The sequence below is a fragment of the Cornus florida genome, unplaced genomic scaffold (assembly GCF_030987335.1).
Source record: "Cornus florida cultivar Cherokee Brave unplaced genomic scaffold, ASM3098733v1 CherokeeBrave_3.0.0_Hap2_Chr08, whole genome shotgun sequence".
Classification (NCBI taxonomy): domain Eukaryota; kingdom Viridiplantae; phylum Streptophyta; class Magnoliopsida; order Cornales; family Cornaceae; genus Cornus; species Cornus florida.
In genome coordinates this window covers 3,378,137-3,391,921 of record NW_026775578.1, presented here as the reverse complement: position 1 = coordinate 3,391,921, position 13,785 = coordinate 3,378,137, and the positions used below count along the sequence as shown (strand labels likewise).

At 34.3% G+C, this 13,785-nt stretch overlaps 1 protein-coding gene across 3 annotated transcripts in view; it reads right to left on the bottom strand.

Annotated features, from left to right (window-relative positions):
- Positions 1 to 1,748: 1,748 nt before the first annotated feature.
- The window catches only part of LOC132268937 (protein trichome birefringence-like 10), a 30,756-nt gene continuing 18,719 nt past the window's right edge, over positions 1,749 to 13,785 (bottom strand). Inside the window, exons 5-6 of one of the 3 annotated variants that reach the window (XM_059769865.1) lie at positions 8,748 to 8,930; positions 1,749 to 2,380 (exon numbers count right to left, since the gene is read on the bottom strand). In XM_059769865.1, the coding sequence (XP_059625848.1) occupies positions 2,348 to 2,380; positions 8,748 to 8,930 (216 nt within the window). In that variant the 3' untranslated portion in view covers positions 1,749 to 2,347. Of the gene's footprint in view, positions 2,381 to 4,175; positions 4,596 to 6,072; positions 6,178 to 8,747; positions 8,931 to 13,785 lie in introns of those variants that run through there. The other 2 variants (XM_059769863.1, XM_059769864.1) reach the window with 2 other exon arrangements.

The window sequence follows — 13,785 nt, the reverse complement described above, 5'->3', positions numbered from 1 at the left end:
TAAATAATTCAAAATTTTTGTATAAATCTATTATGACATATCAAATTTACACAAAAAAAAAAAAAAAAAAAATGTACAAACGGTTGAATGAAGATGCTCTTAATTTTTATGTAAAACATCACCATAACTTTAATTTAATACCTTAATAAGGTTTTGTGAAAAAATTGGGGAGGCTATGGGCCCCTCGCCATCTGCCCAGTATACAGACTTCAACATCCACCACCACCACCACCACCACCACACCGTCCACAAGCACCCACAAGAAATCATTTGTATTTTTTTTTTTTTTTTTTTGGATTAGCTAGTTAACTTGAATTAGTTCGACTTGAAAATAAAGTTAACAAAAATACCTCAATGGGATCCAGTCTTTGAGTTAGTAAACGGAAAACTGTTAGCTTGATGCATCTAAAAATGTTAAATATTGCTGCTAGATGATGTTTAACCGTAGCAAGAGCACGAAAATTGAGCGCACCCAACAAGAACTTCAGCACCTGGATCATCCCCTGTTGACCCCCTTATCTAAAAATATGAAATCTTAAGGCATCTTAACTCATTAGCGTGGGGAAGATTGTTTGCCTGTAATCTTTCTTTGTTATATGCTCGGTCTCCTCTTCGGGGCAATATAAATTGATATTTGTGGACTATGTGAGGGTGGTGGTGATGTTGAAGTCTGTATGCATGCTGCCACAGTAGCGAAGGGTTTTTTTTTTTGTTTTTTTTGAGCTAAGGTCATTTTGATCAAATAAAATGACTTATAAAGGTTAGTATTGTACTTTAATTATTTAATTATTTAAATAGAATAATTCAAAAGTCAAATAACAATTATATACTTATATTCTTGTTATTCTTGTTCAAGTTTGTAAACTTGTTTTCTTTTTTGTTCAGTAATCATGTCATTTTTTTCACAATAAATGCAAGTAATATATATATATATATATATATATATATATATATATATATATATATATTGAATTGCAATGAATTGAATTGGGTAATTGAAATGTTTTGTTTGTGATGGTGATACTTTGATACTTAAGAGAAGTTAATTTTATGATGGTGATACTTTGATACTTAAGAGAAGTTCATTGTTGTATGAAGGTTTTCTTTAGTGATGGTACAAAATAATTGTTAAAATCGTGACACGGTAGGAATAGCACCGAACTGTCGTTTGGGTTCAGTTATTTTACGGTTCAATTCTAGTTCCAATTTCATAATCGAGTAGTAAACTATATATATATATATATATATAAATAATAATATTACATATGTCACAAAAATAAAACTACACTAACAATATATATTTTTGGACCACACACAAAGATAAGACTACAGGCAAATTATTTTTTTATTTCTAAATTTCACATTTGTTTCAAAACAAATAAGATAATAGCTCATTTTTTTAAAAAAAATTACAACTATATTTTATTTCTTGCTTTAGAAGTTTATTATTGCCCCCTTTATTGTATAAACTTATATTTGCTTTTATAAGTCAACTCGTGTGTTTGGTACTGAATTATTAAGTTTATTTATTTAAACGTAAAAATTAAAAACATAGAGTAAAAAGAAAAGAATAAGACGTGTTCATAACTGAACTGAACCGATCTTTTAAGGTTTCGATTCCAATTTTTTAAAAATTGTAATAATCAATTCAATCCCGATTTAGCTTGAACCACATGCACTCCTAATTTCTTTACAATTTATTTTAATAAAGGGGAATTGTAAAAAAACCCCCCTGACTATTACTCATTTGCAAAAACCCCTCATTGTGAATGTTTTTTATAAGAAATCCTCCTCAACCCTGAGGAGAAGGTAATTTAACTTACTTCCGTTTAACAATCTTGTGAGTTAATTTTTTCTGACTAAATTATCCTTTGGGTCAGTTGCTTCATTTGGGTCTTCTCCACTGATTTTTTTTTTTTTTTTTAACTACTTTTTTGTTTTCTTTATTTTATTATGCTCCTTCAGAATGAAAAACATACCACGGTCTCTGATTATAATTTCAAATCATATATAATTAACTCCGATGAAATCCTAAAGAATAGAGCCATTGGAAGAAAGAATTAAAAATCTAAATAATTGAGGCCCATTAGTCTCTTATTATAGTTTCGAAACCTATTTTAAACCCAGAAATCCTAGCATAAGCATCATGGTCCTGGAAATTCTACTTTAAAAAGAGATTTATGGAGAACACCAATGGAAAAAAATCATGGGGCTTAGTTCGGACCAATCAAAAGAAAGTGGTTACAACTTTTTACCAGATCCCACCCTTGAATCACCTAGTCCCTCAATTCCAGATCTTTCAGTCGCTTTTCCATCAACATGCTCGTTCTCCATGGACTTATATTCTCTAATGGCTGGCAAACTTCAAAATTAGAGGCAGCTGTATTTTGAAAAAAATTAGTTCTCAAAATGGTTTCTACCATACAATTAAATAAAAAGCACTTCCAATGGTGATAAATAAATTAAAGGTGCCTTAAATTCTTTATTTATTTATTTATTTTCACGTGGTGAAGACCTAATTGAAGCTAAATCTAAATGTAAGAGTAATTTGTTCAGAAAAACATTGGCTCACAAGATTGTTAAATGAGAATAAGTTAAATCACTCACTTCTCATAGTTGAGAGGAGTTTTTTGTCAACAACATTTTCAAGGAGAGTATTTTACAAATGAGTAATATTTAAGAGGAGTTTTTTACTATTCGCCCTTTTAATAATGTAGACCAATAATATGGAGTGCTACTAGCCTATTTTTATTTTTAAAATATTATATTAATAAACAGATTTAGAATCTCTACTAATGGAATCAATCAAAACGCGATCTTACAATGTTTAGGTCTAAAGAGAACGTGGGAGAAAAAGTGACCTTGGAAGAAGCACAATGTTTATTATCATCCTTTAAAAATATATAATAATTGGGGCTACAAAAATGGATGTGATGTGTGAACCCATTTTATACCAGCAGTAACGTGTCACCATTCCGTTTCCGTACGAACCGAGTTGATTGGTGCGTTAGTCATGTGTAAGCATCTTGGCGTAACAAATGCTGCAATCGAGTTTTAGTCCGTGCCACGGAAAAGCACTCGCCCACCACCCACTCAAACTCGAATTGACCACTACCTACTTTCGTTTCGGGTCCCAACGGATCATACAGTTGTTTTTGACTTCTAGAGCCCTACTCTGCCATTTGGACCCATTTCTGCTTAATTGATGCATCGTCACTCATCAGATCACACAGTTATTATTGTCTAAAGTGCGCCCTTTGTTATGCTATTTGGGCTGGGCTGGAGTATGGTGGGTCCCACATATGTTCCTCTTGAATTTGCCATGCCCAGCCACTAAAAAACGCACCGATGGTGCATCAATCTGCTAAGGTTTTGACGCGAGGCAGGTAGGTGGATCACTAAAAAAATTGATAGGATAATTATATGATATATGCCCTAAAAGGCACTGAGTATGGGCACTTAGAGAACATACCCTGCCGTATTGGCAACTCACCCAATCATAAGATGGCTCACCATGATATGACATGCACCGGTGAATTCTCTGTACGAATCTCAATCCCATTGGCATGCATCATTGCAACGATACCCATGCCTTCTATACTGCAGCACCGGACCGGACCCCCTTCATCCCTCTCTGTCCACTACATTAATGCTACATTAATACTTCTTTCGTTCCATTTAAGTGTCCTAATTCCGAAACCGTGACTTGTATCCGAAAATTCTCTGTATGAATCTCAACTCCATTGACATTCATCATTGCAACTACACCCACGCCTTCTATACTGCAGCACCGGACCGGACCCAACCAGACGCCCTTCATCCCTCTCCGTCTACTATATTAATACTCTTTCCGTCCCATTTTAAGTGTCCTATTTTGAGAATCGTCACTTGCTGTAGCACTAGAGTAAAGAAGAATGAGGTCCACATGATTCCCAAAATAAGACACTCAAAATGGGACGGAAGGAGGAAGTACATTGAATGTGAAATCACCTGCTGCAGCACTAGAGTAGAGAGGGATGAGGTCCAATTCCAAGTGAAACCCACCTCATACAATAACCCACTAACAATACTAAAAGGATATTTGTTGTTGAAGCTCCACCACCACCATATTTACAAAGGATAAATAATTAAAAAAATAAGAGCAGTTCTTTCCTTCCCTTTTTTTTAAAAAATAAAATAAAATAAAATAAAATAATGTTTTGGTAGGTAAGCACGAGAATTATAATTGAAAGAACAAATGATACACAAGAGGCTCAAAAAAACGTCCAGAGAAGAAATAAACAACCAAATCCCTGGAACAAGAAAATGGTGACTAATTAAATAACCAACAAACACTCGCATCCTCATATTTTAGTTAAGTAAACAAAACGAAATACAAATAAGTTAAAAAAAAAAAAAAAGTAGTGAAATTTCACCAATTTCAAACCGTGATTAAATTTCATAATTAAAATACTGTTGAAAATTCAAAATATGAAACGGTGACATTTTAATAAGGGGCGATGTAGCGCTCAAGTCTCCAATAAACCAAATCCACGAAACGGAAGCAACAATATAGCTAACCCCCCAAAACTTGAGATGATAACAAGCAAGATGACCTATCACAGAATGAGATGATTGACGGCAGAAAAGCAAAAAATTAAAAATAAAAAAATAAAATCCAAAAGCCCAAAAATGGACAGATAACCAAGCTAAAAAGAAAAGGAACAGTACAGTACAGTACACTAACATAAAAACACTCCAAATTCCTTTCTTTGGAATTTAGAAGGAAAAGAGAGAATGTTTTTTTATGCATTAGAGACAAACATGCAAAGAGTATAACGATGAGATGAGTTATGAATGCACTAGGAAATTCCCATAACGGAGACTTTCCCACCCTACATCATTGTGGTCGGCTTGATTATAGAATTGACAAGTACTAACACTTTCTGTGGAATTAATTTTCTCTTCCTTCCATCTTTTTGATGAAAGAAATTGTTTCCGTGTCCAAAACGTGTTGAGAATACACTACAATCCCACTATTACTCTAACTTTTTTCTCAAACAAATCTTCCTCCTTTTCTATTTGGACCCAGCATCTGTACGGTATCGGTACAATGAATAAATTAAGAGAGGCGTGTTATGTTCACCCTTTTCATTTTCATGTGTTATTCCCCAAGAACGTACCTTCTCAGCAATCGAGTTCTACTCATGTCAGCATCACAAAGAATTGAAGCCACCATATAACTAAAGAATTTAAAATGATCAATGCCCACCAACAATGTTCTAAAAATTGGCTAATACGCCAAACTTTTACTGAAATATGGTGTTTGTTTGACCCAAATATGAGTGCGTTCAGTATTTTAAAAGGGATTTCAAAGTGCATTAGGGATCACAATGGAGGATTTTGATCTTCTGCAGTATAACTGCTACTCGTTTCGTCTCGATAATAAATCATAGCTTACCATACTACCACCACAAGTTCCAGGTAAATCAATTTTAAAAGATAATCTAATCTATATATATATATATATATGAAGCAATTGATTCAATTTCAATCTTTGGATGGCAAATACATCACAATTTGAGAACGTATGAATGTATCTATAAAACAGCAACATACACAACAACAACTAGTAAACAAGTTATGGTTGAAATTTATTGATATTATTCTACAGTTTTGTGACTTTTAACATGTCTAGATGTCATTACGAACGTATAATATCCTTTTGGGATGCTTGTAAGACAAGAAATTGTAAGTTAGTACAGAAGGAGCAAAACATGATCAGTATTTATGTCAATGAATAATTATGTCTTCCAAATTTTGCAGAGCAGAAGCCCAAATGGTGAAGTCTTCATCTTAAAATATTAAAGCATATACTAACCATGTAACATGGACAAAACATGCACGCAAAAACGTAGTCTACACCAAAATTTATAATGTATTTTATAATGTATATCATCGGTAATACACAACAAAAATGAGAGTAATATTCTAAGAATCATTAATAAAAAATTTAATGATAATTATTGTTTTAAGAATTCAATATTTGGTTTATTATAATGAAAGTGCATCCGAGGAAATTGAATAACACTTTCCAGCATTATACGAGGAACAAATAGTTGTTATATATCAATATATTAACAAACTAGTTTCACGATAGCAACATTGTTCTCCACTGCTTCCTTTGGTTTTTACTTTCTGAAAAATCAATTGCAGCAATAAGGTGTTGAAATAAGATGTTGCCCACTCTTTTCTTTGATATTTTATTCAGACAATAAAATGAAATAATTCATTTTCTATGTAACATCCAAAAACAGATTTAAATTAATTGTACTAATAACATAAACTTCAAACTAGCTATAAGTCCTTTAAAAAATTGGTCATATAAGAATCCAAAGATTTAAAGAAGTAGACAACCTACTCACGTAATAGACAATAGATAGTGCCCCAACATGATACACCTCACTAATGGTGGGAAGTGGTGCCATTTTTTCTTTTTAATAATCACTTTTTATCATATTATATTCAATTATATCTTCCTGGCTTTGACTCATTTTCGATCTGCATATCAGTCAAATTATCGTTGATTGCAGCTGCCTGATGTTAGCAAAGAATTTTGAAGAACAATTACCGGAAAAAAAAACATATATATATATATATATATATATATTGAAGAACATGTACATTAACAAATTCCTAGATTCCTGTACACACACATAATATACATATTATGCGTGTACTTGTATGAGAACATAAGAAAGAGATATGATGGAGAACAGTCTCAAATGAATGATCACCTATTGAACCATGACATTGCAGGCATTTCTGCATCCCAAAAAGATGACAAAATAATTGAAAATATGGAGAAAGGTACTTAGTGCAGTTATGTTTAATTAGCTTGGTCTCTATACTGGGAAGTATAGTTGCTTGATCACGTATAGTGGGATTATCCAAAACACAAGTTGTACAACTCGACTCGACTCATACAGAGAAGTGATATAGACTGCAATGCCAATACCTCATCCTTTAGCACCTCAGCCCACAACAGATGTTGATTGAGCAGTCAGTATTGCATTAAAGCATTGTGATGAGACCAATCTCCACATCATTTTACCGGGAGGCACGCTCGTGCAGGGCAAACATGTTCCACTATGGTCACTAAAACTATCCAATGAATCTATTTTGAGACAAAACCACAAATAACAAATGGTTATTTCCATTTTATCTTTTTTTGTCCAAACCAATGGCTACGAGTGCAAAATAAAATAAAATAACCTCGGTCCACTAAATGTTTGGATAGTAACATCTATCTACCCACGTACTTTTTACAGCTCATGGAATGGCTGTGTATATAATTGGTCTTTCTTCAACACAACTTCCCAACAAGAAAGCGAGATACTCAATCCAAGAAAAAAGGGGAAGGAGTTGAAAGAAACATTAACTATGAGCTCCACTGTAATAACTATTCCAGGTGGAGATGAAGTTGCTCCCAACCAGAAGAAGAAATCTCATTTTTCTCTTCTTTCTGTTCTTTCATATCTTAGAGAAAAGAAAAGTACGCAGGACATGAGAAAAGTGATTCATAGTATCAAGGTTGGAATTGCCTTGGTTCTGGTTTCACTTCTCTATCTCCTCGACCCATTGTACAAGCAAGTGGGTGAAAATGCTATGTGGGCTATCATGACTGTCGTGGTTGTCTTTGAGTTCTACGCAGGTTTGCCATTATTATAAGAAGTAACTGAAATAGTTTGCTTTTATGGAAAATCATGTAAGCTTTTCAGTGTGTCAACTACACTTTTTCCTCTTCTATAACAAGTTTGACAATTTGTTTTCAGGTGCTGTTCTTGGCAAGGGATTGAATCGTGCAATTGGTACCATAATAGGTGGTGGACTGGGTTGTTTGGCGGCAATTTTGGCTGACAAAGTTGGTGGGATTGGCAATGTCATTGTTGTTGGCACTTCTGTATTTATCTTTGGTAAGGATAAGCTCATGTCAACATCATACTAGTTTTCTTCCTCTATTTCTCGTTCTGTCAAATTCAGAATTCAGTTCTCGCTGATTTCTTCTCTTAATGAACTCATTTGATATTAGTGGCGCAATGCATATGGCACTAACTAAGTTTTTGAAAATACAAATATATATATATATATATATATATATTTACAAATCTCTGACTGAAAAATTGTTTATATTAATCAATCATTTAATTCACTACTTATAAATATGTTAAAATTCAACTGAACATCTCTCATGCCATGTGTTTTCTACATAGCTCCGATGTAGGAATGGAGCAATTCAGTATGAATTTTAATGGCTATATGTATATCCCCTTCCCCCTCTTACTAATACTACAGGATGTTCTCTAGCTTGAGCGCATGCCTGGTAACTGAGCTTTGGTCTATACTTGCGTAGTTTTGACAACAAGCGGCTTTGGGTGGTAGATTTCTTATAAGTCCATATAGTTTCTTTTTCAACAAGTATATCTTATTTCCAGTATGGTTGTCAAGACACTTCGCCAACATAAATAAATATTTTATTTTTTGACACTGACACCATCTTTGACAGATAGGCCTTTGTTTTTGAGTTCAAAAGTCCTTAACATGCCATGCACTGCAAAAAGTGCTGTCATCTGATGGCATAAATCAATGTTACGAAGATTATCTAAAAAAATATATTGACCATAAACAGGTGCAGCTGCAACATACTCTCGATTGATTCCCAGCATTAAAAGGAGATATGATTATGGGGCTATGATTTTTATCCTTACCTTCAGTCTAGTTGTGGTATCTGGTGTGCGTGCTGACAAGATCATGGAATTAGCCCGTGAACGCCTCTCAACAATTGGTATGGGCTTTGTTGTCTGCTTGTTAACAAGCTTGTTCATCTTCCCCATGTGGGCCAGTGATGAACTCCATTGCTCCTTGGCCTCTAAGTTCGAAAAACTCACTTTCTGTATTGAAGGTAAGTTATCAGAATCAAACTAAAATTCATAAAAGATATTCTATTTTCTTAAAAAAAGTAACCATCCCAAATTCTTAAGCTATATTATATTTTTAAAAGGATTCTGAAATCCAGCAATCAAAAAGATAAGAAATTATAATTTAGCTTATCAACTGATATTGAAGAAATTATTATTTTTATTTCGAACTTTGGTTTGAATAGTTCCGAAGTAATTGTAATCTGTCTCCTGTTTAAAACTTGTTTTAAACTTAATCTTCATTCAAATAGGAAGGAACTTGAAAACCCTGTGTCATCAATGCAGGATGCTTGGAGGAATACTTCAGATTAGTCAATGAGGAGGAAAACCAGCCCAGTGTTAATCTTGACAGTTGCAAATCAGTGTTAAATTCGAAGTCCACCGACGTGTCTCTGGTAATTACATATTAGAACTACTTCTTCTTCTTTTCTTTTCTTTTTTGTTTGGGAGGGAGTTAGATAACTTTCCATAACATGAGTTTTATTATCATTTTTCTTTTTCATTTCTTTTTGCATATCAAGTGCAAAGGAAAATTAGTAGCTCACAAATACCAAACTATATTTTTAGGCAAATTTTGCAAGTTGGGAACCATGGCATGGAAAATTTGGGTTCTCTTATCCGTGGGAGAAGTACCTACAGATTGGGGAGGTTCTTAGAGAGCTCTCTGCAACCATTCTTTCACTGGAAGGGTGTCTTCGATCTCCTAGACAGGTCTGGTATACTCATCTCCTTGCTTTAACCAAAGAGAACCAAACAATACACTTGACAATTGTTTTAATCATTCAATACCTCTAAAACTAATTTCATAAACTAAATAGCTTAATTCATTCAAAATTTGTGTCACCAGCCTTCATCAACTCTAATACAGTCAATCAAAGAACCATGTGAAGCAGTTGGGTCATCACTTGTGTGGACTCTGAGAGAGCTTGGAGAGAGCATCATGAAAATGAAAAGGTGCCGAACTAAGGCCTTGATAGCACCAAAGTTGCAGTCCATGAAACTGGAGCTAACATCTACTTCCAAGCTAGGAATATTAGAGAATGGTGAAGGACTTGCTGCTGCAAGCTTTGTGTTCTTATTGATGGAGATGGTGGAGAAGGTAGAAGTACTAGCACAAGAAGTGCAAGAACTAGGAGAGATTGCCAATTTTCAAACTAAATAGCTAATCCATTTTCACATGAGCATTTTGTGCTGTATATAACCATAAGAGCCATTTTTTGGCATTATAAATATACATGTATGTGAAACATCGGGTAACTATTGAGTCTTGCGAGGAGATCATATTCCCAAGAGAAGATAAAAAATAAAAATAAAAATAAAAAATAAAATAAAATAATAAAAAAATCAAAACACTAAGAATGGTAAATGCAAGGATGAAGCATGATCTGAGATCATAAGACTTATGTAAGAGGGATCACTACCTTTGCAAACTATTTAACTACTGATGTTATAACTTAATGACCTCTCTGTATCAAAAAGCCTATTTTTGCAATGATATATTGCCAACAAGAGGCCCATTACTTTTCATATGTAGTGTGTGTTGTTCTAATTTCAAATAATGGAAGTACAAAATATTTTTCCATCGTAAGGAAAAATTGAACCGACAATCATGCTTTGTGCTAACGGTTCAAACCATTAGTTACTCATGAAACAAACTACCTACTCCAGCTCTAATGACAAAACGAAAGTCGGGATGGAGATGTGAACAAATAAGCTTAATTAAAATAGTTTGTTCATTTTTCACAATCGGATGAAATGTGAGAGTGAAATATAGTCATAATCACCTTACAAACTAGGCTAGGTTTGGTATGGTACATGAATGGAATGGTCATTCTCATTCCACTATTTGGTTGCAATCATGGAATGACATGATCATTCCTATTCCCATGTTTGGTTAGACTAGTTTAAATGTCATAATGAAATGAGTTTTACCCTAACTTTTCCAAATTACTATTGTTAATAAAAATTAAATTTATAAAGTGACATATATCTGTGTTATCAAATTAAAAAATAATAATAATATTTATAATGAGATATATCATAATATATTATTCATAATACATATTATATATTATATAATACCGTAATTTTTTTTTTCTCCATTAAAATTGTATATGTTATCTATTATTTTTCTATATATTAGTAATGTATTTGATGTAATGTGTTATAGAACATATATTGTATAAGATATTATATAAACCAAATTATATATCTATCATATAACATATATTACATAACAAATAATTTAGTATAACACATTAATATTTATACTGTACATCACATCAATATCTAAAATATAATGTAATAATAATAAATCATGAATATATAATATTATATAGTATTATATGAATTGTGTTATATTTTATTATATAGATATTTTACGCATATTCTTAATAATATTTGAAATCTAAAAATATAATATAACATTAATTTTTATATAAATATATTAATTATATAATTTTATATGAAATTTATCTAATATATATATGTGCTCCTCAGATATTTAATAATTTATTATATAATAAATATATCATTTACTAATGTATATTATTTTTATTATAGATATTATATAATAGTGTAAACAAATTTTTTACACAAATATTTATTAGTTTTTATATATGTTTCTTTAACCTTTATTTATTTATATAATATTAATATATTATTACTCCCTCAATTCCAAAAAAAAATGTCTATCTTTCCATTTTTGACCGTCCCAATTCAAAATCCAATATACTATTTTTATAATATTCCTAATTCACCCTCCTTACCTTGAAGACTTGAAGTTATAAAAGCAATGACCTCGTGTGGACCCACCATAGAAGGTGTTACAGGGCTAAATCACACCACAAATTTTTGCCTCTGTAATGGCACTTAGGGCCACCAAGTCTCATCCAACACACAACACAATACCCACAATATAGAAATGTAAAGAAGGCACACACAGTTTACAAGGACAAGCCCCAACCTTTGCTCATATTCAGGGACGGAGCCAATGAAGGCCTAGGGGGGGCACGTGCCCCCCTTAAATTGGCCAGCAACCTATAATATATGTGGTGATTTTTAAAAAAATTTCCATATATATGACAAAATTTATATAGTGCCCCCCTTCAAATTTGTAATTCCTCAAATTATATTCTTATTTTTTCTTTATTTTCTCTTTTACCCTTCACATTCCTTAAATTTTCTTAATAGAAAAAGTCAAATTTTTCTTCCTCAATTGAAACTTTTTAACTATTTCCTATTAAAGTTTTTTCATTTTTATTTTCCTTTTATATTTTAATAATTTTCTTCTTCTTTGTCTTTTTAAATTTTATAGTTGTTATATATATATATATATATATATATACACTCCGTATTATTATTATTTTTTTTTTGGCAGTGTGCCCCCCCTCACTTGAAATCCTGGCTCCATCACTGCTCATATTAAACATATTACAAAGGAACATGAGTTCGTACAAGGAACCAAGGCTCACACCCTCCTATCTGTTCCCTCTACAAAGCCCACCTTAGCATTATATAGGCCACTCTCAAAACCGCCCATAACTGCCCACTAAGATGGTGGATGACACCCCCATCTACCTAGGGTCGTTCTGGCACCCTCTAAGTATGCCAGCACTACAATGCAGTTGACAAGCCTAACTGCTATGTAGTTGGCATGCTCTGCTCATGCCACATGTCCCACAAGAAGTTGTACTCTGCATAGTGGAAGAAACCACCTCCAACCGCTTGTTTGTTGTCATCTCAGATTTGTGCCACCTGCATGGGAAGTTAATCAGCACACCCCCACTTCCCATAATGAGTGGAGAAGTGCTAGTAACTTCCCCTAACCAACTGAGCCCACTTAGGCCACTTAGCCATCTCTTGTAACCGCAAGCCATGACTTGTGTGGTCCATGCTTTAGCAACATCTGAGCCAACCTTGTGAACCTAGCCTTTGCCAAGTCCACCATTCTGCACCCATATGTCTCTAAGTGCACGGCGTGCCATGCCATGCACGCCCGAGTGCAAATCCAAGTGCACGTCGGTGCGCACGTTGATGCCAGGCCATGCACGCCCGTGTGCATGCCCATAAGCGCGCTGCTGCAGGCCGGTGCGTACACTCGTGCCCATCCATGTGCGCCGTACTCGAACCCTCGTGTGCCCATGGCTACACGCCTGCCTGGACGCCCGCGCGTACGCCAGGCTGCACGCTCGTGCGCGCGGGTGCTCACTTGTTTGCCCATCATTAGTTTAGATGTTCATCTCTTGTGCAACCATCTTGGAGTGGTGCAACACGTGCCCATGCACGTTGGCTAAACCCTCTAAGCAAGCCATGCCATAGCCCAACTGATGTGCTCAATAGAACCCCCTTAGTATAGTCTTAAGGAAAATCAGCACTCTGATAGGAGAAAACATCACCCATGCTTAAGGAGTCATAAAGGCCTTTCAGACCCTTCCCGACATCCAAATCGAGTGCCGTCTGCGCTAACCAACTTCTATGGACTCAAGGTACCTCTCATAAAGATCCTTTTAAGCATCCTGTGTGCACGCTGAGCATCTTGTGCACGCTGACAACCCACTGAGCATCCTCATGACTGTCTAACCAAAGCCAAAGTATTCCCAAGACATGGCATGGCCTTGAAATGCCCATGTCTTCCCTTAGACAACCGTTAAGGGGCTAACAAACCACCCCCACCAGAAGAAATCGACGCCCTCGTCGACTTGTCCAAGTACTCCCTTACCTGTTTCTCAAACTGCCATAATGTTACATCCTTTTCCCAACTCGTCTCTGCTTCACTGCATCCTTTCCACTACACCAAGTAATCAGTTCTGTAATTTTTCTTACTCTG